Consider the following 21,953-nt stretch of genomic DNA (forward strand, 5'->3'; position numbering starts at 1 on the left):
TGTTTAGCCAGCTCTGCATGGGTCTGTAAAGCTTTCTGCGTTCTAACCTCTCTCCATGTTTCATCTCCAACATTGATCCTAGTTTGAGCAGCTTTCTGCTGCTGGAGCTTATTAGAAACATGCAGAGGCTTTTTAGCTCGGCTACAATCACTTCTATCTGAAGCAGTTCCACTGCCCGCTTCCATCGCTGCAACACCTGTTCACCTGATAACTGCTCTCATATCTGGCAAACCCAGGGGGCGTCCAAAACGGCCTTCAAAGCCCCGCCTACCTTCTCTGGTCCAATCAGATCCAGAGCATTCAGGAGCAGAATCTAAAGTTAGAAGGAGGACATACTGGCTGCTGCTTTGTTGTCAGAGAAGCTTCATGAAGTTTCCTGCACGTCTGGGATCGGAAAAGGAAGAAAAAACTAAAAAAAAAAAAAGTCCCAAGAACAGGGACACCACGTACCAGCTCAGAACTGTTTGTCGAGGCCGCGAGGTCGAGGAGATCCGACGAGTTGCCTGGTGAAGAGAAACAACAACATGTGATCAGCGTGATGAACCCGAGTCAAAATCTCTGTCCAATACGATCCTGCCAGGTCAAACGGAGGCACAGAAACTGATAAGGCTGTTGAGAAAGTAAACAGCGGTATCTCCAGGCCGACACATACGAGTATCACTTGTTATCTGCACTGTAAACACGGGACAAGAAGCAGGAAGCTTTGTTCGATGCACAATGGTAACATCAGCACCAAATACGAGAAAAACAGAATCCGAGTGTTCAGCTTTCACCGTCTGGTATCGACGGGGGTGAAACTGAGACGGCGCCAGAAACGAGCAACAATGGGGATGAGATGTGATCTAATCTTTACCACGCCATCACGGACGTTTAAATCCAGAGGTAAAAGTACGAACCAGGTATGCAGTTGCAGTCGTACTGAGTGATCAGGTTGGCGTCGAAGCCGGCGTTGATGGGGTTGTAGTGGCCCAGTTTGATCATCTTCTTGAAAGCGTCGTAGATGAAGATGAAGCTGATGAGCGCCGAGAAGCCTTCCTCGGTGAACCGCGTGAAGTACTGGACCAGGAAGCTGGCGTCCGTGGCGACCAGCACGAGGCAGAAGACGGCCGACCACAGGCCGATCCACAGCCGGAACTCGAGGTAGTCGAAGTCGTTGTCTCTGAGGAGGAGATTAAAAAGAAGCTACGACCTTGAGCTACACTTCACAACGTCTCAATCTATCACCACAAATATCAACGAAAAACACGCCATGCTTCCCGCTCAGCATGTCTTTAAACTATTTTCCCCGGTGAATGGAAACCTGGGAATGCCCTCAGATTAAGGAAAATATTGAGATCAGATCTTTGTGGAGATATTTTGGTGTCAGGAGAGACGTTTTATAAATCACAGGTATCGTGACATGAAGTCAACCTGCGTGTGAGCAACAGCTGATATGCTTCCTTTAATAAATGCATTAAAACATTGCACAGGTTTTTCCCATCATGCTCCCTGAGGTCGACGCTGACTCGGCAGCTTTTTTCACTCCAGGCGTGGAAACATTCGGAGGCCACGCTCGCCGCAACATTCTTCAGTCACAGTGTAAAATTAAATGAGAGTGAATTATTGATGGTGGAACATAAGCGGCGGGGCTGTTTGGTAACGCTAGAAGAGTCTCTGCGGGACCGAGCAGAACAGAGGGGAGGAGGAGTCAGCAGTTTAACATGCTCGAAAAAAAAGAGGTCAGAGGTCATCCGACAGGACGGCGCTCAGATAAACACCTTGTTAAGGTTTTTTTTTTCCCCTTTCTTACAGCCTGGACTTAAGAAGACCAAAATAACCGAGACAGACAGAGTCCTCAAAGACGGAGACATTTTGGGATCGAGATCAAGGCAAGGGGTCGACGACGCCAAGATTAGGGTCACACATGTCGCTGAGAAATCTACATCTGCAGCCGGCGTGTCACTCACTCACTAAAAATGTAACTATGAATGAATTGAACGGACTTTACAAAGAGGTGTTGAAGTCGAGGTTCCTTCACATGTTGCAGAGCTGAAGAGCTCGTGACCAGGCGGAGTCTGAACTCGTCAGTGAATAAAGCAGGAAAAAGTTCATGTGATGATCGCTCTGCATTCTCAACACTTCCCTTTCTATTCTGTTCGAAGAGGTCACAAGTCAACACACAAACGCCATCAGTCCTTTTGGGGATGGGTCCACTATCTATAAATACCCCCCCATCCCCGGGTCACCCTGAGCCGGCTCCGTCAGAAACACACTCACTTGCTGAAGTTGAAGAGGAGTCGCTCAAAGACGAGCACCGGGCCCGTGCTGCTCAGGATGGTCAGCGGCTGCCCGGCGAGCAGACAGAACACTGCGCCAGTCAGTGCTGTACCCAGGAAGCTCTCCAACACTCCCTGCAAGACAGCGCGAAGGGCAAACAAACACGTTACCTTTTTTTTTTTTTATCATGTTGAGGCTACAAGGACACAAATATACAACATTAAAAAGGTTTCTCCAAAACGCACGACGCTTTTGAAACATGATAAGCTCATTTGGACAAGCGCTGCAAAAGACGTTGCAGTTACAGCTTTGGCCACAGGGGGCATAAAAAAATGTTTTATTGAATTGTTCTTTGTGTCGTCGTCTAACAAAGAAAAAAAACAAAACATGGAGGAAGTCTCCACTTTCAAAACCTCTGTTACATACTTTACATGCACGCACTGTATGAGGGAGGTCGACCACGTTTGGGTGTGTTGGGTGAGGCTGAAAGAAGCTAACCTAAATCAACTTGAAGTGTTCATTTAGTGCCAAAGAAAGAAACAATCAAACTTCATCTCAGCCTCTGAAAATACAGCACATATAATATTTCTGCTCACTCAGCAGGGAGCTTTGTTTTCCCTCTAAACAATGCACAGTTATCGCCGAGCCGGCCAATCAGGACAAGCCAGTTTCCTGTCGTGTTGCGTCGCTCGTTCTGACTGTGTGTGTAATTTAAAAGCTTATTGCTCCACAGACGCAGCACGATGGAGAGAATACGTGACTTTAAATGGTCGAAGTCTTCGAGCCGAGTAAAGTTCAAGTGAGTGCAGGGAAGCCCTCCGCTGTGGGAGCGCAGGGGGATGACGGATTGAGAGGGGCTTGAGGAGTGTGTGTGTGTGTTGGGGGGGGGGGGGGGGTCATTAGAAATGCAGGCATGACGAGGCTGCAGTGGAGTAATCTGGATCTGTGGTTATTTCCAGCCCAGGTAAATCCCTGTGGTTGCGGCGGCGGTGGTGCAGGCAGGCAGTGTGTGTGTGTGTTAGTGTGTGTGTGTGTGTGTGAGTGTGTGTGGAGGCAGCTTCCTGCACCACTAGGAGAAGAAGAAGAAGAAGAAGCCAAAGCTGCTTTTAATGACTGCACAAGCTCTCTGTGTTTGTACCAGAGGTATGTGCTGCACCAGGAAGCGGAGCGATGTTTTAGCAGAGATGTGAGACTCTTCCGTCTGCAGCTCCGTCAACAGCAGGTGCAACAGATGGATGCAGTATGAGCCTTTGAGCTCCATATTAGCATGGCTTATCAGCTGAACTGAACTCTATTTGGTGTTAATTAGGCTGGGACTTCACACAGAGCTTTGACGGGAGGCGGAAAACAACAGATATCTCACGATAGATTCCTTATTATTCCACGCAGGCCGGCGACGTCGGAGGGAGAAAATGACACATTTGTCTTGTAAGGACGCGATACGTCGACCAAGACAACTATGAGATATAACTAAGTAATTCTATAAAAGACACCACAGGATATCTGATTGATCAAGTCCAGATTTACACACAGAATTATGGGCTCGGTGTCTCCTCGTCTCGCTTCATCTTTTTTTTCATCCTGCGTCCTTCTTATCCGACTCTTTTAAATTCTGTTCACATCACATCACGTCATAATCCACCATCGTTCAGGAGCTATGAAGAAGCGCAAACTATGGACCTGAAGCAGCAGAGATCATTTACCCACACGGGTCAGGATGATGATATACATCATATTGATGTTTTGTCTGTTGTTTCGTACGGACACAATAAGCATAGACATGTGCACCAAAGCCAATTAAGCCGTGCTGATTAGCTCTTTAATGAAGTGACCTTCACCGGTGTGAAGAGAAAATAATCCCCAAATCAAGTCTCTACAAACCCAGCCAACTTCAGCATTACAATCTATCAACCAATAACGCTTCATTTGAACCGGTTAAACGGACTTCCTGGCCACCAACAGGAAGTGACCTTTGGTGTTCAGTTAAGAAAATAAAATCATTTGAAATCTGGATTTTGGCTCGTCTTTAAAACTCTTCATGTGAATGATCTCGGGTGTATCGAGCCCTGAACACATCAGGCCAAACTGGCCCTGAAGTCTCGAGGTCATCATGTGGTTCCAATGTTTTCCCGGTCGGACGGGGCGGGGCGGGGGGGAGGGGGGGGGGGGGGGTGTTGGTCTCGGGAGAGGAAAGGCATGACATGGAGAAAGATGACAGATTTGCAGATTTGCTGTTGTTTCACATGTTGCATGGATTTAGTCTGAACCCGGTGGTGAACTCGAGAGCAGGAAAACAGCTGCAGTACGTGCAGAAAGACAGAAACCACGTGATCTTTACATCATCAACTCGCCCACTGACTCGCTCGCTCACTCACTCGCACGCAGCGAGTCCAAGAGGCCGTTTGTGTGTGCACTCCTGCAGCTTGAAAAGCTCTGGAGATTTTCATGAGTTTTGTGATAAAGGCTCAGATGCATTATGGGAAACGTAGGCTCAGATGGAAGTCCGGATCCGATGTTCATCTGCCTGTAGAAATGTTGTCGTAAAATAATTGGAGTGAAACACTCTCGGCGTCAGCCGTTTATCTTCACTGTGCTCAACAGCCACGCCCGTCACTTCTCTCTCACCGACAAATCAAAATCGAGAAGGGGCGGGACTTTGGATGTCAGCTTTATCAACTACAATGAGTGACTGGCTGCAGCTCATGTCTTCTTACCTTTTACTAAGTGGTCACATTTCAGGGTTTATCTTCCATACAGCTCGTTACATGTCAGCACTCATAACAACGTTGCAGAGTGACAAGGGGGGGGGGGGGGTCTTTCTTTACCTGCATGTTCTCCGTTGCATCTCCGAGTAAACCCCCAAACGTGATCGCATTGGTGACTGTGCCCAGGTAGATGAACAAGATGGCCGACAGAGACTGGATATGTAGAGCGTCGTAGAAGTCGCTCGCAAAGAACGGCAGCTTTCGCTTGACGTCCAGGATGAGGCCGCCACAGAACCTTAAAAAAAAACAAAAAAGAAAACACGCAATCACAACATGTTCAGCCGCTCCTTTCATTTCATAACGCCGTCGACTTTGATTGCATGCAACGATAAAAGAAAGGTCAGCGTGTTCCTGAAACATGAAGGAAGAAGTTATCTAGGTTTGAAGAGCTCATCTTGCTCTGAGTCACGTCTGGAATATTTCCAGAATATTTCGCAGATTTGAGAGATTTAAATATTTGTCCTGGTCATGACTGTGCGACTTGTCCGATATGCCATGAAGATTATTTTTCAGGGTGATCAAGACTTGACCACTGTGAGATTTTCTTACTTTCGAGTTCTCTGGAGCTCCTCTCCGACCTCGTGGCCTCCCCCTCCTCCGTGTCCCGCATCGTGGGGCGTGTCGCCGTTCATCTGCGGCGGCTCTAATCCAGCGTACATGTGCTTCCTTTAAAAACAACACAGCAGACAGACTGTCACATTTACGTCTTCACACAAACGTCAAACAATCTGAGGAGGGCAATTTACTAAGATACGTCAATAAAAACTCAGAAACGAACTGTACAGCGGACTTTAGTCCATATAAAGATTCATTTCTTGACTTTATTGTAGAAACAGAAGAGTGGAAAGAACGACGTATCAGCGACGGTGTGGCGAGGGTTCAGGCTAGAGTCGAACCCAGGGCCGCCAGCGTCGAGGACTGTACAGCCTCTTTACATAAGGGCGTGCAAACTGACCACGAGGCCACCGGGGGCGCCTGTCCATATGAAGTTTTAAACTACAAACTGTGCGTCAGTTTGGGGACATCAATCCAACCGTCTGTATAAAAACGTGGACTTTGTCTCGTTATCGACCTCTGGTGTTGAAAATTAACACAACAAACTGCAGTTACACAAGTTTTACAGCAGAAATAAACACGTCTACGGGTCGGCGCCCCTTCAAACATTTTCTGGAGTTCAAAACAATCGGAGGGATGAATGCACTACATTATGATGAGGTTAGCTGTGCATACATCTGCAATTACAAGTGCAGTCAGGTTGACTGACAATTCAGGGGGGGTAGCATCGTAGCTCTTAGCATGCATCGGCTCCCGTTACTAGCATAGACTGGATAAAACACAGACTGCGTGTTGGGTTGTTGTCTTGCTTTTAGGTATCTTTAGCGCTTTGCTAGGTGGAAGGTTTTGCTGTCCGGTCTTACGTTGTCTGGCATTTAAGTGTCTTACATGTGCTTCTAGGTTTACTATATTTTCGTTCCATCTTAGTCTATTCATGTCTATGTAGCTGTGCCAGGGAGCCTTAAGCCTCCTGGCACAGCTGTCAGTCAACCTAGCCCCGCCCCCTCATTATGCAAATGTATGCATAACACTTGGGCTTGAAATAATAGAACAGGATGAGTTGAAGTGATTGGAGGATTCTGTGGTGCAGCTTCGAGCAGACCTCTTGTCTGAGGAGGGCAGAGACTTGGGGGGCTCGATCCTGATGTCCGGGTCCCACTCTCCGGGGGGAAGGACAATGACCTCATCCAGGAACTCCTCGATACCCGCCAGCAGGTCCTGTCTGTCCTTCGCTTTGTAGGCAATATCGTGGAAAACCTGCAGGACAGCAAACCAAACAAAACCAACATCTTATTAAAATCAGAAAAATACAACGTCATATGTCCCAAAGTTAAAAAAAACAGACTTAAATCTGACAGGAAGTGACCTGAGCTGCTGACAGGAAGTGACCAGAGCTGCTTTCAGGAAGTGACCAGCGGAAGAGATTGACAGAGTTCTAATCAGCATAAAAACCTTACTAAATATTGTCATCATGAACGACGGTGCTCATAAAGAGCGGGGTCTTTAGCTTTTTCTTAAAAAGGGACTCTGCAGATCGAATGGAGTTTTGTTGTTCGTTCCACCACCGGGGGGCGACAGAGGAGAAGTCTAGTTCGAGACTTAGGGCCCTGTTGTGATCCAGGCGTAGTGGATCTGACACTGAAGGCCTTCGTGATAGTTTTGTCCCACTGATAACAGACTGTGAAATGATGGAATCCCCTCTACATACTATCAACAAGCACCAGAGTTAATCGGAATACTTTCGCAATGCAAACAAATACCGAGTCCTGATCTTTGACGTCCACTGATAGACGCCGGTAACTAACTACTGATCAACTTCCAAACCTCAACAGAACACACACACAAACGTGACGGCAGAGAAGGGTAAAGTTTAACCTGAGGAAATCCTGGAAAAACACTTCCTGTCCTGCGTTGTTGACACATGAGATACACACCGGGCAGAGTCGGGGGTCCTGTGGGAATCTCAGGGTTAAGGACCCTGTGAAAATGCGCGTCAACATTCCTGACAACTCGGAGAGGTTGAGTCAGAGCGAGTGGAGATACAGAGCAGAGACACGAAGCAGACAGAGCTGGAACATATAACAAGTCTTTAACGACCTGATTGTGTTGCGTGCAGTCTGCTGACAGATGTGTCCCTAAATGTCAACACACAGCCAACTGAGCCATAGCGTTGTTTCTGTCAGATAGCCTGGTGATAAGTACAGAGGTTATAAACCTTGTCATTACGCCTGTGGGTTCAAACGTGACCTCTGACCTTTGCTTCACGTCTACCCCGACTCTCTCTCCTCACAACATTTCCTCCAACGTCTCCTTTTAAACTGTCCTATCCAATCGAGGCTGAAACAGCCCAGAACAAATCATTGGAGTAATTAAAAGAAGATTTTTGGATCCAGTAGATGTCGCCCTTGAGCTCCTGCATGAAATCAACGCACCGCGATTAAGCAACTTTAAGCGCAAGTGGCGGACACAATGGTTCTTGCATTGTTGTGTTGGCACGCTTTAGTTAGCTCGTAGCTTCACACTGCACAAAAATTGACGCGGTATGACATCAATAAGCAGTCTGTGTAAACATGGCTCTGACAACAACACAGCCAGCCGGACTCGAGCTTCTCCCTCACTGTAGAGTCAGGAGAGAAATATTTACACAGATTTATGTTTAAATTGTTGCTACTTTTTGAAGTATTGTTGTTATCAAACACCATTGATACCAGTTTAGATGCCACTGCAAAAAAAAAAAAAAAAAAAAAAAACTCCACGTCTTGTTTTTAATTAGCAAAAGTTGCAAACACACTCCTGCACACGGTCTGATTTAGACGGATACATTGGCAACACTTTGGTAATGAAATGTTGCTACTATTGCATTTTTACGTGACATCAAATGGACGGCATTTGAAAGGACCACAGCTTCCCTCCCTCTTAAAAATACAATATGACGAGATCTGGGCAGTTTTCTTTGAAAAGATTTTTGGACTTTCTGATACCATCAATCATTACGTTAACAGATATTGTGTTGCAGGTGCTGAAAATGTGTGCACAAAAACTTCATGCAACACCCGACTTAGTCAGAGCACCCACGGTAAAGAAAGTCTGGTTCTGCCCTCCGACTGTGTGTCGAACCTCCCCAACAACTCGCCTGCTTGAGTGGGTTTAAATCTGAGAATATAAATAATTAACCTTTATGGATAACACTGCAACAGTGTCATGTCATTGTACTGGAAAAGAGTAGGTGCCCTTAATCTTTGGTCCAGCATCTTCCACAAAGCCTTAACAAGGTATTCCACCAATCCGGAGGAAAGGCCGTGTCGTTCCAAGAGAGATCTCCAGATGCCATTAACTTAGGTTCACAACCAATTACAGCCTAATCAGTCCAATCGAAGCTTTAAAGGTTGAGCTCAACGGATTCAGGAAAGCAACGTTCTCCTGCAGAGTGCTGCAGCCCTGACGCTCCACAGTTTGAATTCAATGTTGTGCAAAGACTTGAAGCACAAACGATGCATTTTAGGGATCAAGAGCTCAGCCTTCTCGCAGCTAAATAAAACCTTGATGCATGCTTCTGATCGGATTTTTCTTTAATAGTCAAAATAATGAAGTACCTCATCTGACATCAGCGTGGCAATGGCTCTTCCAATTTCGTGATAGGACTTCGCTTTGCCTTTCGGGCCCAGCAGGACAAAGAGAAACCTAACGGAGATGGCAGATTCACATTTACAGATTGAGGAACAGATCGTTTCCATGCAGATGACACAGGTTCTTTTTATTTTTTTATTTTAGTGAAAATGTTTTGGTGTTGTGCGCTACCTCGTGGGCACGGGGACCTCAGTCAGAGCTCCCAACATGACGGCCTGCTGCAGACGGACAAACGCTACGAAGGGAGTCTCCAGGAAGTCCACCTCTCCGACCAGCACGTTTGACGCCTCGGCATCACGCGGCAGCTTCTTCATGAATTTATTCTTTAACTGGAAGAAGAACGAGAGCAGACAGATAAAGTCGGGGAGCTTCAATGTCTAACAAAGATTGACACACTCAAACTCTTGCTCCCCGTTTTGCGTGACATGCAATGATTTGTGTGTCCTTTTAAATAAGTGTGGGCCGATTAAAAAGCAATCACCCGGAACCTGGCAGAGGCTTATTAAGAACAGGCCGTTCCCGCCCTTTCCTTGTATTATGTGAATTTATGTTACCTAATAAAAACAAACTTTACAACAGCGCAGGAAACATCTCCATGCAAAGTGAAATCTGCTAACTTTTGATTCAGCTCCATGAAATGTGGAGGGGGAAAAAAAAAAAAAAAAGACTCCCACTTTCATGGAGATGATTAACTCCAGCCTTGTTGTTTTTGTCAAAGGCCAAAGTGTTCTGACACACATACAGATCCGTCAACTGTCGCTGGAGTGTAATTCAAGTTGTTACACTTTAACTGCCTCTGGGATCTTTACTCACTGGCCGCCTTTTTTTTTTGAATCATGAGTCACGGCTGGAGAGAGGAACTTAGAGAGCGAGGCAGGCCTGAGGTCTTATCTATCTGTACAGTATGTGAGGCTCACGAGCTCGTGCACACACACACACACACACACACACACACACACACATATACACTGAGCCAAACACATGGCCTGCTTTGGGAACAGAATCCTCAAAGACAGACAGAAATATTACCTGATCCTTCTCTGGTTTGTCAGAGAAGTCACTCAGGCTGTTGGAGGTGAGGTTTCTATGGGCAGTGGTGGGACTACCTGCAGAGAGAGGGGACACGCTGTCGGGGTCAAAGAAGACAAACTATAAAGGCCTCAGTGAGACTTTTTTTTTTTTTTGGCCCAGGTGGGAAAAAAAAAAAAAAGAGTTCCAGAAAAGAAAAGAAGCATCAGGACAAGTACTCGAAGAGAGCCAGAAAACGTGTCTAAATGTAGAGAGGCTTAAGCTTTAGGACTAATGCCAGATGGCCTTTCATTCAGAGAGAGAGAGGAGAGCGAGGATAGCAGGCCGTCTTAGGTCAGCTGCTTATGAGCGTCAGCAGAAACATGCTACACTTCACCACACGGATAAGATTTTCAGTCGTTGAAACAGCCCATTCATTGAATCACTGTAGCTGAAAATGTTTAACCGACTCCACCAGATCTAAGATTTCTGCAGCCACAGAAATGTTTGATTTGTGAGACATTGTCTCTCTCTCTCTCTCTCTCTGATCGCTTTCGGAGCCGAGCCGATGATCGGCTGTGATAAATGACATTTGACAAGCGACATTCTTTCTTCGTATGCTTTCCTTAATCATTCACTTTACTGGCTCCCGAACTGTAGAAGTTATCTAATATCAAATTGGTGCCAAAAATCCACTTTTAAAGGAAGCTTCAAGTCCCTCACTTCATTTTTTTAGCCTTTAGCTTTTCAAACGGGAGGGACGGATTGTGTTTATGTAATTCTAGTTAGCATTTGCGTTGTTCTGTAGCTACAATTAAAATGCATCTATGCTGCTTTTTTCCCCAGTCGAAGTGCTGTGACCTCACTTACAGAGGTATCCCATGCTGGAGCTCCTCATCACCTCAGATGCTTCCTCTAATTCTTGTGGGCTTAATGAAGGCACGGGGTGCTGCTGCTCGAGGGGGTTGCGCGCTTAAACGCCCAAGACGCAGGAAGATCAGAGACCCGAAGAGAAAGGTTTGGAAAGAAAGAGAAAAAAGAAGAAGGGAAACAAATGATTGGGGGAAGGAGAGAAGATGCAGAAAGAAGTGATGTTAGGAAAAGAAAATTTAACGCAGTGGTTAGTTTGAGGATAAGAAAGCAGAATAAACGACATGCTCGTTTCGTCAGCTTTACCATTCTCCGGGTTGGAGAAGAGCCGACTTGCACTTGAAACACTCTTGCCGATGTCAGCCAGAGAGCGCAGATTGGACTTCTTGGTCTGGTGGCGATGTTTCCGTAGCAGCGTGTACACGACTTTCTCCTTCAGGTCCGGCTTCAACTGGCCGCTCTCGATCTGGCTGTCGGTGATCATGTCTGTCGTGCGAAAAAGATCGGTGAACATCACACGTCGTGGAGGCAGAGAAGGTTGAGAAGTTTCACAACAGCTTCTTACCGACGACTTGTGGCAGCGTGGAGGCCTCCAGGTCCAGCATGATGGTTCCCTTCTCAATACACGTCTTGAGCTCCATCAGGCTGTGTAAGGACAGCGTGGCCACGTGGGGTTTACTCCAGCGCTCGCCGCCCTTCTCCACCTTCTCCTCAAACTTGATCCATCTGTCAGGAAAACGTAATAAAAACAACAGAGGTTTAATTTTTGGATGATTCTTCAACAGGCACGGGCTCCAGTTTGTGTACAAAGAAACCGATTCCTGACCGTAGAATTACTTTGATACGGAAAAACACTCAAACTACGTTTAAAGTTGATCCCCAATATAGTGTTGCAATGCTTGATTCTCTAAATATGTAGCCTATATCTCTCTAAAGGGGCGAACACTAAAGCAGCAGGAGGGAACGCTAGCTAAACTGCTGCTAACAGAGCTGGTGCTAGCTGAGCTGGTGCTAGCCGAGCTGCTGCTAGCTGAGCTGGTGCTAGCTGAGCTGGTGCTAACTGAGCTGGTGCTAGCTGAGCTGGTGCTAACTGAGCTGGTGCTAGCTGAGCTGGTGCTAACTGAGCTGGTGCTAGCTGAGCGGGTGCTAACTGAGCTGCTGCTAGCTGAGCTGCTGCTAGCTGAGCTGGTGCTAGCTGAGCTGCTGCTTACTGAATGGATGCTAATGAGCTGCTGCTAGCTGAGCTGATCTTGAAAAATGTGATAAACTTAGCAAGGCTATACAATAAGGATGGCAATCACATCACATTTAAACATGGTTAGCAGCTGCTTTATAAGAAATAAATGATCAAATAGATCTTGTATCTGAGAGGTAGTCTGGTCCAAATCTAAAACATTGGACCTCCTGGAACATCTTCACTGATAGAAATTGTCCCTATGATCTAGAAAAACAGTAGCTTTAAAAGCTCGTGAACCAGAATGGGCTGCAAACAAAAGGAGACAAGACGGGTCCTCTTTTCTTTACAAAACAACCCGACGGTGTTTTGAAACCGTCACAGTACAGGAGGCGATAATACGGGAAGCAGGACGGCGTAGCGGTGACATAATAAATCACTAGACTTGAGGAAAACACAACGGCGTCAGTGTTTTTTTTTTTTTTTAACTTCAAGACCACACATGGCTTAACACGAGAAGCCACACTCGGGTGAACTTGGCCTTAAAGGTAAGACCCAGGACAAGGGCTCTTTTTTTAACAATAATGCCTCACATGTCAGCGCTACAAAAGAGCCATTCTGTGGAGGCCTGAGGATGGGGTTTCCTCAGGGGGGATAGAGTATCTCTCTGGCTGCCGTCCACACGCCCGCCAACAGACGTCTTGCTTTATGTTAGCATAAGTCTGAAGACACCGACGACCTCCGGGAGTACATTAATCCGCCCTATTCGACAACCTGCCCCCCCCCTCCTGAACCAGGACAAAGACGTTAAAGAAGTAATAGTTAGAAAGAAATGCTCATCACGAGTTAGCTTATTTTGCGTTCCTGTATCATCAAAAAAAAGCTCAAAGACTCAAAACTTGCACATGTGTGAAAACGTGACATTTGCTGCCTGTTTCTTTATAGAAACTAAAGTTTGACTGATGGTAGTATTTGTCATTTTGAGAGGTCATGAATGCATCATGTGGTTATGAAAACGCTTCCTGTAGCCTTAAGTCTTGTTCTAACCATGTGGGACTTTCTCTTGTTTCCTGGTCCCACAGGTCAGGTACTCCAGATGGCAGTCAGATAAGAGCAGACTGGGAGTTCACTGGCCTATTTCCCCACACATACAAAACACGATAATTCATAAAAGGGATGTCGCTCCGCTGGCTGCCCTGGGATTGTGCAGCAGGAAATTAACGACTACCCTGCCCGCGGCTCGAAAAGAAGAGTGGAGATGGGGGGGGGGGGGGAGATGTTCGACAGAGTTCATGGCTGTGGAACTGAGCGGCTCACCTCGCCGTCTCCTTCCACTCCATCTCCTGTCCGTCCACAGCCAGGAGCTCGTCCAGCTCGGTGAAGAGCTGAGGAGGAGGGGGGCCATCGTCCTCTTCGCCGAGGATGAAGCGGATCCTCTCAGCGGGAGAAACTGCGGCGGAGACAAAAAAAACAGTAGAAACTTGAACACATTTGATGCGACATGGCAACACATTAAATTCCAACGAAGTGAGAGTGCAGTAATAAAAACAATTTGACATATGCATGAACACTTCTAACATGCATACAAACGTAAAGCTGATGAATAATTAAAGAAACTCGTGATCAACATACAGACAGTAAATCTACACACTTGATGCACCTGTAAGACACAAGCACAACACTTTTTTAAATGTGGCTGCACCGACAGAAATACAGATTTACATTTGAGGAGTGTCCCCCCTGAAAGTGCATTTCCCTTTGAGAGCTTTTGGTTGCAGATGTCAACAGGAAATGCAAAAATCACTGCGTGCTTGTTTCAGGTTTCTCTGATGTGCAGAGCAGATTAAACCTGCTCTTCTGTAGAGCTCTACGATACATCACTCTCAAACAGGAAACAGTGCTAGAAGCAGCTTGCCAACACGTCATGACTTTTACTCAACTTTAACTTCCTTGTAATAAAAAGGTGCGACCTGATCGGTATCACTGAACTGACATGTGTAAAATGTTCTGCACTGAGTCAACATCACCTCAGTGTCCAGAAACATCTTTCCCGTTCGCACTTCTAGGAAAGTTGTGCAACTACGAAGCTGCATGACCAAAAAGGTGAGGTGGCAAGTGTTAAGAGGCTGGGTGTGTGCCAGGTCGATACTTTGACAACGTAACAGTGTAACCCTTTAATCCTGACACAGCACACCCAGGCTTAATTTAGGACGCTTGATTTTAAAATAGCGCTGTTGGGCCTGTTCTACTGTGGCGAGAAAATCTAATGCTAAGCTACATGAAGGTCAGGATCGAAGTCTGCGGAAAAGCGATGATATACGTGACTTTTGGTGCATCCCCACCTGTGTGGCATTACACACACACACACGCGTCACCCGCCACTAGTTATAAACACAAAGGTCCGTCAGTTCTCGCCGTGGCCTGGGGGCCCGTCTGCAGACAGGAACTTGACTTTTACAGCACATGGCGTACACAAACATCACTCGCCTCTCAAGTCCACGAGTGGTGTTATCAATGAAAACCAGCCGTTTGTTGTGGTTACACACAAGTTTTAAGTGGACGGCTCTGCAGGGTTTGCTAGAATCAACAGGATTACAGGGATTTAGATTGAGGGCAAAACAGCGGAAAATCCAACAAGTGGCGGCTTCTGTGCGTGCGTGCGTGCGTGTCGAGCAGTGTGTCTGTGTGCGTTTGTTTTGCTTTGGTCGTCTGGCACATCAGCCTGGAAACTGTCCGCAGACGATTAATTCATGTTTATGGTCTGCTGATCAGAGTCCATCTGATACGCTTGATTCTCAGACTGATGAAATAAAGAGAAAACTCCAGGGATTGTATTTCTTGTGACCATGCAAAGATACTTTTCTCATCCAAATTACATTTTTAAACTTTTACTTCTGGGCTTATTTTCACTGTTATTTATTTTATTTTTTACAGATATTTTATATATTTTTTTGCCTTTGCCAGACAGGAAATGGGAGGCGCTAGTCGGGGGTGACGTGCGTGTTATGTGTAGTACGATTCAGTCCTTTTTGAAGACACTGCACAACGTTTCTACACATCTACTTTTAGTCAGTGCATGTTCGAAGAAAAACAAACTGATCAGATCTGCAGGAGGCGAGGTGAAGATCGTCCACCGGCTCCAGCTGCCTTTGGATCGAGGGGGGGGGGGGGGGGTCAGACCTTAATGGTTCCATCCACAAACAAGCAGCAGAGCGTAAACACGGCCATGATCCCAGCTTCCTGACTGAGCGATTTAAAGGTGAATTCCAGCTCTGTGTTAATTATACGTCTTCTACAGAAAATAGCTGCTTGTTGTGCCTTCATCTTCACAGTTTAGAGATTAAATAGAGATTTTCTTGGGATTCAAATCTGCCTTTACCTTGTCACTAGATAATGTTTCCATGCATGTGTGGTGCAGATTGATGTGAAAGAGAAGAACGGGCTTCATGTAAAGCTGATTCACAAATAAGTATTATTCCTTCCTGCTCTAGAAATGGATCGTGGGATTAATGATTTCTCCTTGCTACATTCCTAATCTGCCATATGAGCGCAGACATCTGGTGCACTCCTTCCTGGAGAAGACCCACGAGGCCCATGACAATCTTTAACGTGAACTTTGTGGCCCCCGAAAACCTGCGAGTCACGTGGCGTCCAAATGATTCACAACACTCAACCGAGTGGATTCAACGGTCACCATGACGACAAGGCTGAGAGCTGAGGCGGGTTTTTAAGCCTCCTGACAAACAGCTGCACGCCTCTTATTGAGAACAACTCTGATCCTTCATCAAAAAGTACAATATGATGTCGCCTAAAGACAGTAAATACTCAGACCACACGTCTTCAGGTTTTAGCACTCTGAAAATATCATAATTTTTTTTTTTTTTTTTTTTTAAACCGCAGAGGTGACGCCTTCTTCCTGGTGTAGAAAAAAAAAACATTTTCGCACACATTTTTTATTCATTAAAAGAGCTGAAAGAAGAAGTTTGTTCTGCTAACCATGTTAGATGTTCTGCCACACATCTGATTCCCAGCATCCGAGTTGTTCCGCATTATGACTTAAAACAACAAAGGACAGCACTGAACTCTGGGAATCAAGCGTCTGACGATCATGTGAAAGAAGGCTTTCAATCACGAGATGCTGCTTCACTTACAGCCAGTCATTTTAGAGACTGGTTTTTTTTTTACCGCCGAGGTTAAGTAAAGGAGCGTTGTCCATCTGTCTCTTGTGCTTTTCTCTCCTGCTTCTTGACTTTGTGTATTTTTATCATTTGAGGATCCTCTCGCTCAAATCCTACAACCAAGCGCGGCTTCAATCTTCCCGTGTTTACATGACAGAAAGCTGATGCAGGCTCATTTTGGCGCTAACTCGACTCTGAGTGTAGGTTTCTCTGTTCTTCTCTCGGCTGCCAACAACATCTGGAGAGTGATATAACCGTCAGTAATGTGACTCTGGTGATTTGTGTTCTCCACGCTGAACTCACTGAGAGGTTTGAGGATGTTGGCGTAGGACTCTTCGCCGTCCGACTTGTACCCCTCCGTGCTCTGATCCGGGCGTTCCCGCTTCTCCTTGTGGCTGGACTTGCGTCTGTGGCGTCTCCTCCGGTGGTAGCTCTTGGGAACGTGCACGCCGATGTACACGGTGTGGTGACCTGCCGTGACAAGATGCAACACACGGGGGAGGAGGAGGAGGAGGAGGAGGAGGAGGAGGAGGAAAGGCAGATCAGATTACACTCACACAAAAGGAAAGTCACATTAATCCTGAACGCTGATAATCCGTTTCACCACTGGATGGAAGGAAAACAATGAGGACTGGTTTGACTTGTGTGACCGAATGTTCGCTTATCGCGAGGCTGCTTTGACGCATTGTTTCCAGCGCTTCCTTGACATTTATGTTTTTATTTCCCAATCAGGAAGAGCATGACAGCTGCGTTTCGACAAAAGGCGGACTGTTTCCCTTCACAGCATCTCAGGAAATCATCACGCTGCCTCTATTTTCATCAGAGCTGGCTTCAAGCGCACGTCTAACAGGACAGAATATATCGACCCAGTGAGGAAGTTAGAGAAAAAACACTCAACTTCAAAATACGATACACAGACTCACTAACGTATTTTGATCACTTTATCAACATTATGATCGAACGACGAATCCGTCTCAGAAAGACAAAGCGAAACACTGTGCATGTTTTTCTTCTTTGTTCCCGCGTAATCTTGTAGTTTACGCGGGAATTTTGTAGTTCCCGCGTAATCTTGTAGTTCTCCTGCGATGCAAGTACCGACGGTGCAAAACGTCGCACGTTGCATCTATGTGGAAAAAAAGAGGAGTCAGGCGAACGAGAGGAGCGAGCCGCGGGAACGCAGAAAAAAAAAAAAGGAGTATTGTTACTGAAATCTATGCGATCTTAGAGTAAAGAGTCAAAAGTTCTCTGCGGAGTGACGTTAGTTTTTCCAAATGATGCTGACCGACATGAGAGTGAAAAAAGAACGCGTTACACATTTGAAACTCAGGAACTTTATTTTAAGTCATATCGAATCTTTTTGTGAAAACAGGATCGGCAGTGTCATAATTTTAATGTCGTTATTTGTCTTCGGCCGGCGTGAAGCTGTTCACGTTGTGCGCTCACGTTGTGCAACAGGAATGACGTCATTCTCGGCCATGACACGTTTTTATTATTGCGCCCGACGAGTGTACTTCAGAGGACTCCCGAAGTACGGAGAAGGGAATGAGTGTGTAATTTAAGACAGAACCGAGACAGGCGATAGCACTGATGCTAACGTGTGTCTGAGCATGCAAACCGTGAAGAAGTCCTGTGCTTCGATTAAGATCTTTACAAACTTCGTCATGCTGCAAACTTTTCTTCCACGTCTCCAGTTTAACCAGTTTAAACGCCTCTCACAGTGAAATATGTCCTGGGTTCAACCACTAACGGCTGGACGACACAGGATGAATTCTCCTGTGGCTTCAACTTGACAGCCAGCACTGAACAGGCTGCAGAAACATCTTCCTGTGTTTATCTTACATAATGTGACACCAGAGCGGAGAAGTGCAGGTTTCACAGGTCAAGATGAAGGGATAAGAGAGCGGGAATTCATCACGGATCTTACCTTCCACTTCCTCCTCATCACAGACGTGTTTGACAAAGGATGCTCCTCTGTCCAAGACGGCTTCATCCTCCACTCTGCCACGAAAGGGAGAGACACATTTTAATACATGACCACCAGAGAACACAGCTACAATCATCTCCACAGCCTGAAAACACTGAATTTAAGGAAACCTAAAAAAGACGACATCAACATGATAGTTTGTACTTCAGTGTAAAAATAAAAATGCATTTTAATAAACAAGCTTTCTGTAGACGAGACTCTCCAGCCGTCCAGATAAGAACGTTTACAGATTGTGTTTTTATTTTCAAATGTACATCAAGTGCAGGTATACTGAAATATAACTAAAGATAAAGTGTCAGTTAAATTCGATAAATTGTACAAAAAGATTTCATAACTGCTTCTTGTGCATTGACAGAGAAGATTCTGTGGTTCTGATAAAAACATGAATATCTGCAATGCTTTAAAATGTGCCGACCTGGTCGGTCATCACATAAGAGCGTTCTGATACTACGATAGTTCGGCCACAAATGACCTGAAAAAAGGCCTTTTGGTTTTCTGTCCAACAACAATGCTGCAACCAGCAGACAGTTCTGAGACAGACACAAAAAAAAGAAAAAAAAACAGTCAATGAGATGTTGAGTAAAATCTTGAAATGCTGAAACTACTATTGCAAAATCGGAGGCTTGAATGTTTAGTCGGAGGTCAGAAAAAATCCTCACGATATGAAGCTTCCTGAAAATGTTATTCCTCAAAGTTCCTGGAAGGTTTGGCGGGAACGTTGCTCCTTCGATGCAGTGAAACGTTGACTAATCGAAGCCAGGAACAAAAACAAAAAAAAAAGCAAGCTTTGAGCCAAAACATATGCGTTCAATCTCAGAATTTAACCTTCGAAAGCCGAAACAGCTCACTGCAAAAACTGAGCCATTATATAATCATTACAGGAAAGAAGCTTTTAGTCACATATCTGTTAGGATATCTTCTAGCTTTTTGTCTGGGATAACATCGAGTGTGTCGGCATCGAATATCTGACCAATTTATGAGAACAGTTCAAGTTAATCCCAACAACAAACCCCAAACATGAGGATGATACTGTTTGCAAAATGAAGGGATGGGAGCAGTGTACACAAACTCCTAAATAAACAAAGTCAGGAAGGATACAACTTGTTCCAGCGATAGCAGCAGAAACTAACCGGACTCTACTCCCAGAGGGTTTTGATATCTGGCCTTGAGAAAGATAGATAGAGGTACGACGCTGATTGCAGACAGTAATGTTGAGCCATGAGGTAGCTCAAAAAAAAAAAAAGGAGGAGGGAGTGGCGAGACTTGGGGTCAAGTTTTAAGCAATACTAATACAGTAATTAGCCTCGGCAACCTTCTTTTGTTGCGAGCAGAAAGGGGTAGTTCAAGTTCAAAGCCGTGGTTTAATCCCAGGTTTCTTTGCGTCGAGTTTTCCAACCATGACGGAGCGGCTTTAGCTTCAGGGAGTTTCTTATGTGGGCTCTTTTGCAATCGGCTCTGAACTTCAGCAGTTAAAAACAAACGGCTCAAAGCGTGGTCAGCGGACAGCATGACAGAAGACTGAAGGGTGGAGCCTTGTTATTCCCACTCTTGCTCAACCAGTCACCAAATTTAAACAAAGGCCATTTTCCCTGACTAATGTCACGCTCAGGCGGAGATGTGCTCATGCTAATATATTAAAATAAACAAAAAAAGACGTCAATGTCGTCGTAGACCAAGAGTCACGGCAAATCATTAGCATTATTTTAAACCTCTGCAAAATAAATCAGACTGAAAAGATAACAGCTATAGGATACAACATAACGTAGCATTTTGAATGCTAGCTTCTTCTGTTGTCTGATGCTAGCAGCTAATGTTGTAAACAGTTTTAAAGCACAGCATGATGACTTTAAGGTAAGCTAAGATGCTAATGGTGCCAGTTTCTTATTGGGTTATTAACCATCTAATTAGAAATGCTGTTTGATTTATGAAGGATACAAATTAAAAGTTATTTTTATTTATTTATTAAACTACCAAAGAAAAGTATGTACTGTAGTAAAGACGCAAACAGAGACAATGGCTCCCAAAGATGTAGCATACTTATTTGCTCGGTGCATCAAGGAGTCGTTGTTTGTTTGTTTGTTTTCCTCGAGTCAGCACCTAAATAATTATTTGCTGGGTTTTTTTTGTATTTCATATGTCCTTGATGACCTTCAAGATCAATAAGCTTTAACGTTGCTAATCATTGAAATATCATTTTTATTTATAAAAGCACATTTCAGTACAAATGAAGTCAATGTGCTTCACAATGAGGTTAAAAAGTGTATTCAAAAACATACATCAGTTCACACACACACACACACACACACACACACACACACACACACACACACACACACACACACACACACCTTGGAGAACCTCTCTGGACTTCCATCTCATTCTGGGTACGCTCAAAAGACCTGATGACCTGAGGGGTCCGGGTCAGGTTGTAGTCTATGAACAGGTCAGAGAGGAGCTGAACCACTGACAGCTTCATGGACCAATAAGAGGACTTGGAAGGTGACTCTGTGTTGTATGGGGAGCCAATGAGGAGTGCTGTGATCAAATAAAAACTCTGCTCAGGTTGACTTTATGACAGTATAAGAACATTTGAGTCTTGATTTTAGAGGAACTTGGCCGCTGTGGAGACGTGCAGATCTGTCCAGGATCAGAGCTCAGTCTTGTAGCGTTTACTTGGACAAGTGTTGATGGTTAAGTGAGCGTTTGCACGGAGGAAGGTCAGGTAACAACACAGGGAGAAAACCATTAGCTAAACAGAAGAGAGAGAGCTCGAGGTAGCTCATGTTGCCTGCCTGGAGCTGGTCAATGGAGCCATGTTAATCACTCACTGAGGCCTCAGAGAGGGAGAGCCTTACGATGAAAAACACAACACAGGTGGTGCACTGGCATGCAGGATGCAAGAGGAAGAGCTCCACATTCCTGATCTGGAAGCGGCGCTGGATCCAAATGAACTAGACCTCTATGAATGTAGCTCTGAGAATAATGAGAATTTGGGAGCGAGCATGAATTGAAATATTTTCAGTTCTGTCCTAATGACCAAAGGCTGCCTGAGAAGATCTTGTGTCTGCTGGAAATCTTCTTGATCTTCTTTTTTCATTTCCTGCTGTAACCTCCCAAGCTTGATTAAAAAAAAATGGATAGAAAATCACAAGCAGGGGTGAAGGGTCAGAGAGCAACCTGCTGCATCCGTCTCACAACGTCTCCCTGCGCTGCTGCTCGGCGTCTCAGTGACCTCATGGGTCGGGATAAACCTGTGGGTGCGTGAGGAGCCGGGATCAGCTGCTCCAGATCAGGGATCATCCCCATCTCTTTAACAGAATGACGCACCAGATCCCACCAGCAGCCAGGTTCAACAATAGTGTAGTGTGAACCCCCCCCCCCCCCCCCCCTCGCCCACCGACCCACCACAACAGGAGGAAGAGGAGGGACCTTTGAGTGTTTCACAGTCTCAATCCCAGGGTGTGACAGGTGGGAGTGTTTTTAAGTCCCATCCAGCAGATTGAACAGAGGTCTGCATTAGAGCCGCTGCATGTAGC

At 45.5% G+C, this 21,953-nt stretch overlaps 1 protein-coding gene across 2 annotated transcripts in view; it reads right to left on the reverse strand.

Moving 5' to 3' along the window:
* The window catches only part of LOC306837382 (electrogenic sodium bicarbonate cotransporter 1-like), a 30,856-nt gene that overhangs the window by 6,989 nt on the left and 1,914 nt on the right, over positions 1–21,953 (reverse strand). For both annotated transcript variants that reach the window (XM_079365035.1, XM_079365034.1), the window contains exons 2-15: positions 18,358–18,431; positions 16,737–16,904; positions 13,573–13,705; positions 11,647–11,807; positions 11,388–11,567; positions 10,233–10,309; positions 9,375–9,532; positions 9,170–9,257; positions 6,679–6,833; positions 5,571–5,687; positions 5,082–5,256; positions 2,257–2,390; positions 897–1,159; positions 451–503 (exon numbers count right to left, since the gene is read on the reverse strand). In XM_079365035.1, coding sequence (XP_079221161.1) covers positions 451–503; positions 897–1,159; positions 2,257–2,390; positions 5,082–5,256; positions 5,571–5,687; positions 6,679–6,833; positions 9,170–9,257; positions 9,375–9,532; positions 10,233–10,309; positions 11,388–11,567; positions 11,647–11,807; positions 13,573–13,705; positions 16,737–16,904; positions 18,358–18,431 — 1,936 coding nt within the window. The remainder of the gene's footprint in view (positions 1–450; positions 504–896; positions 1,160–2,256; positions 2,391–5,081; positions 5,257–5,570; positions 5,688–6,678; positions 6,834–9,169; positions 9,258–9,374; positions 9,533–10,232; positions 10,310–11,387; positions 11,568–11,646; positions 11,808–13,572; positions 13,706–16,736; positions 16,905–18,357; positions 18,432–21,953) is intronic.

Source organism: Symphodus melops, assembly GCF_947650265.1.
Source record: "Symphodus melops genome assembly, chromosome: 16".
Taxonomy (NCBI): Eukaryota; Metazoa; Chordata; class Actinopteri; order Labriformes; family Labridae; genus Symphodus; species Symphodus melops.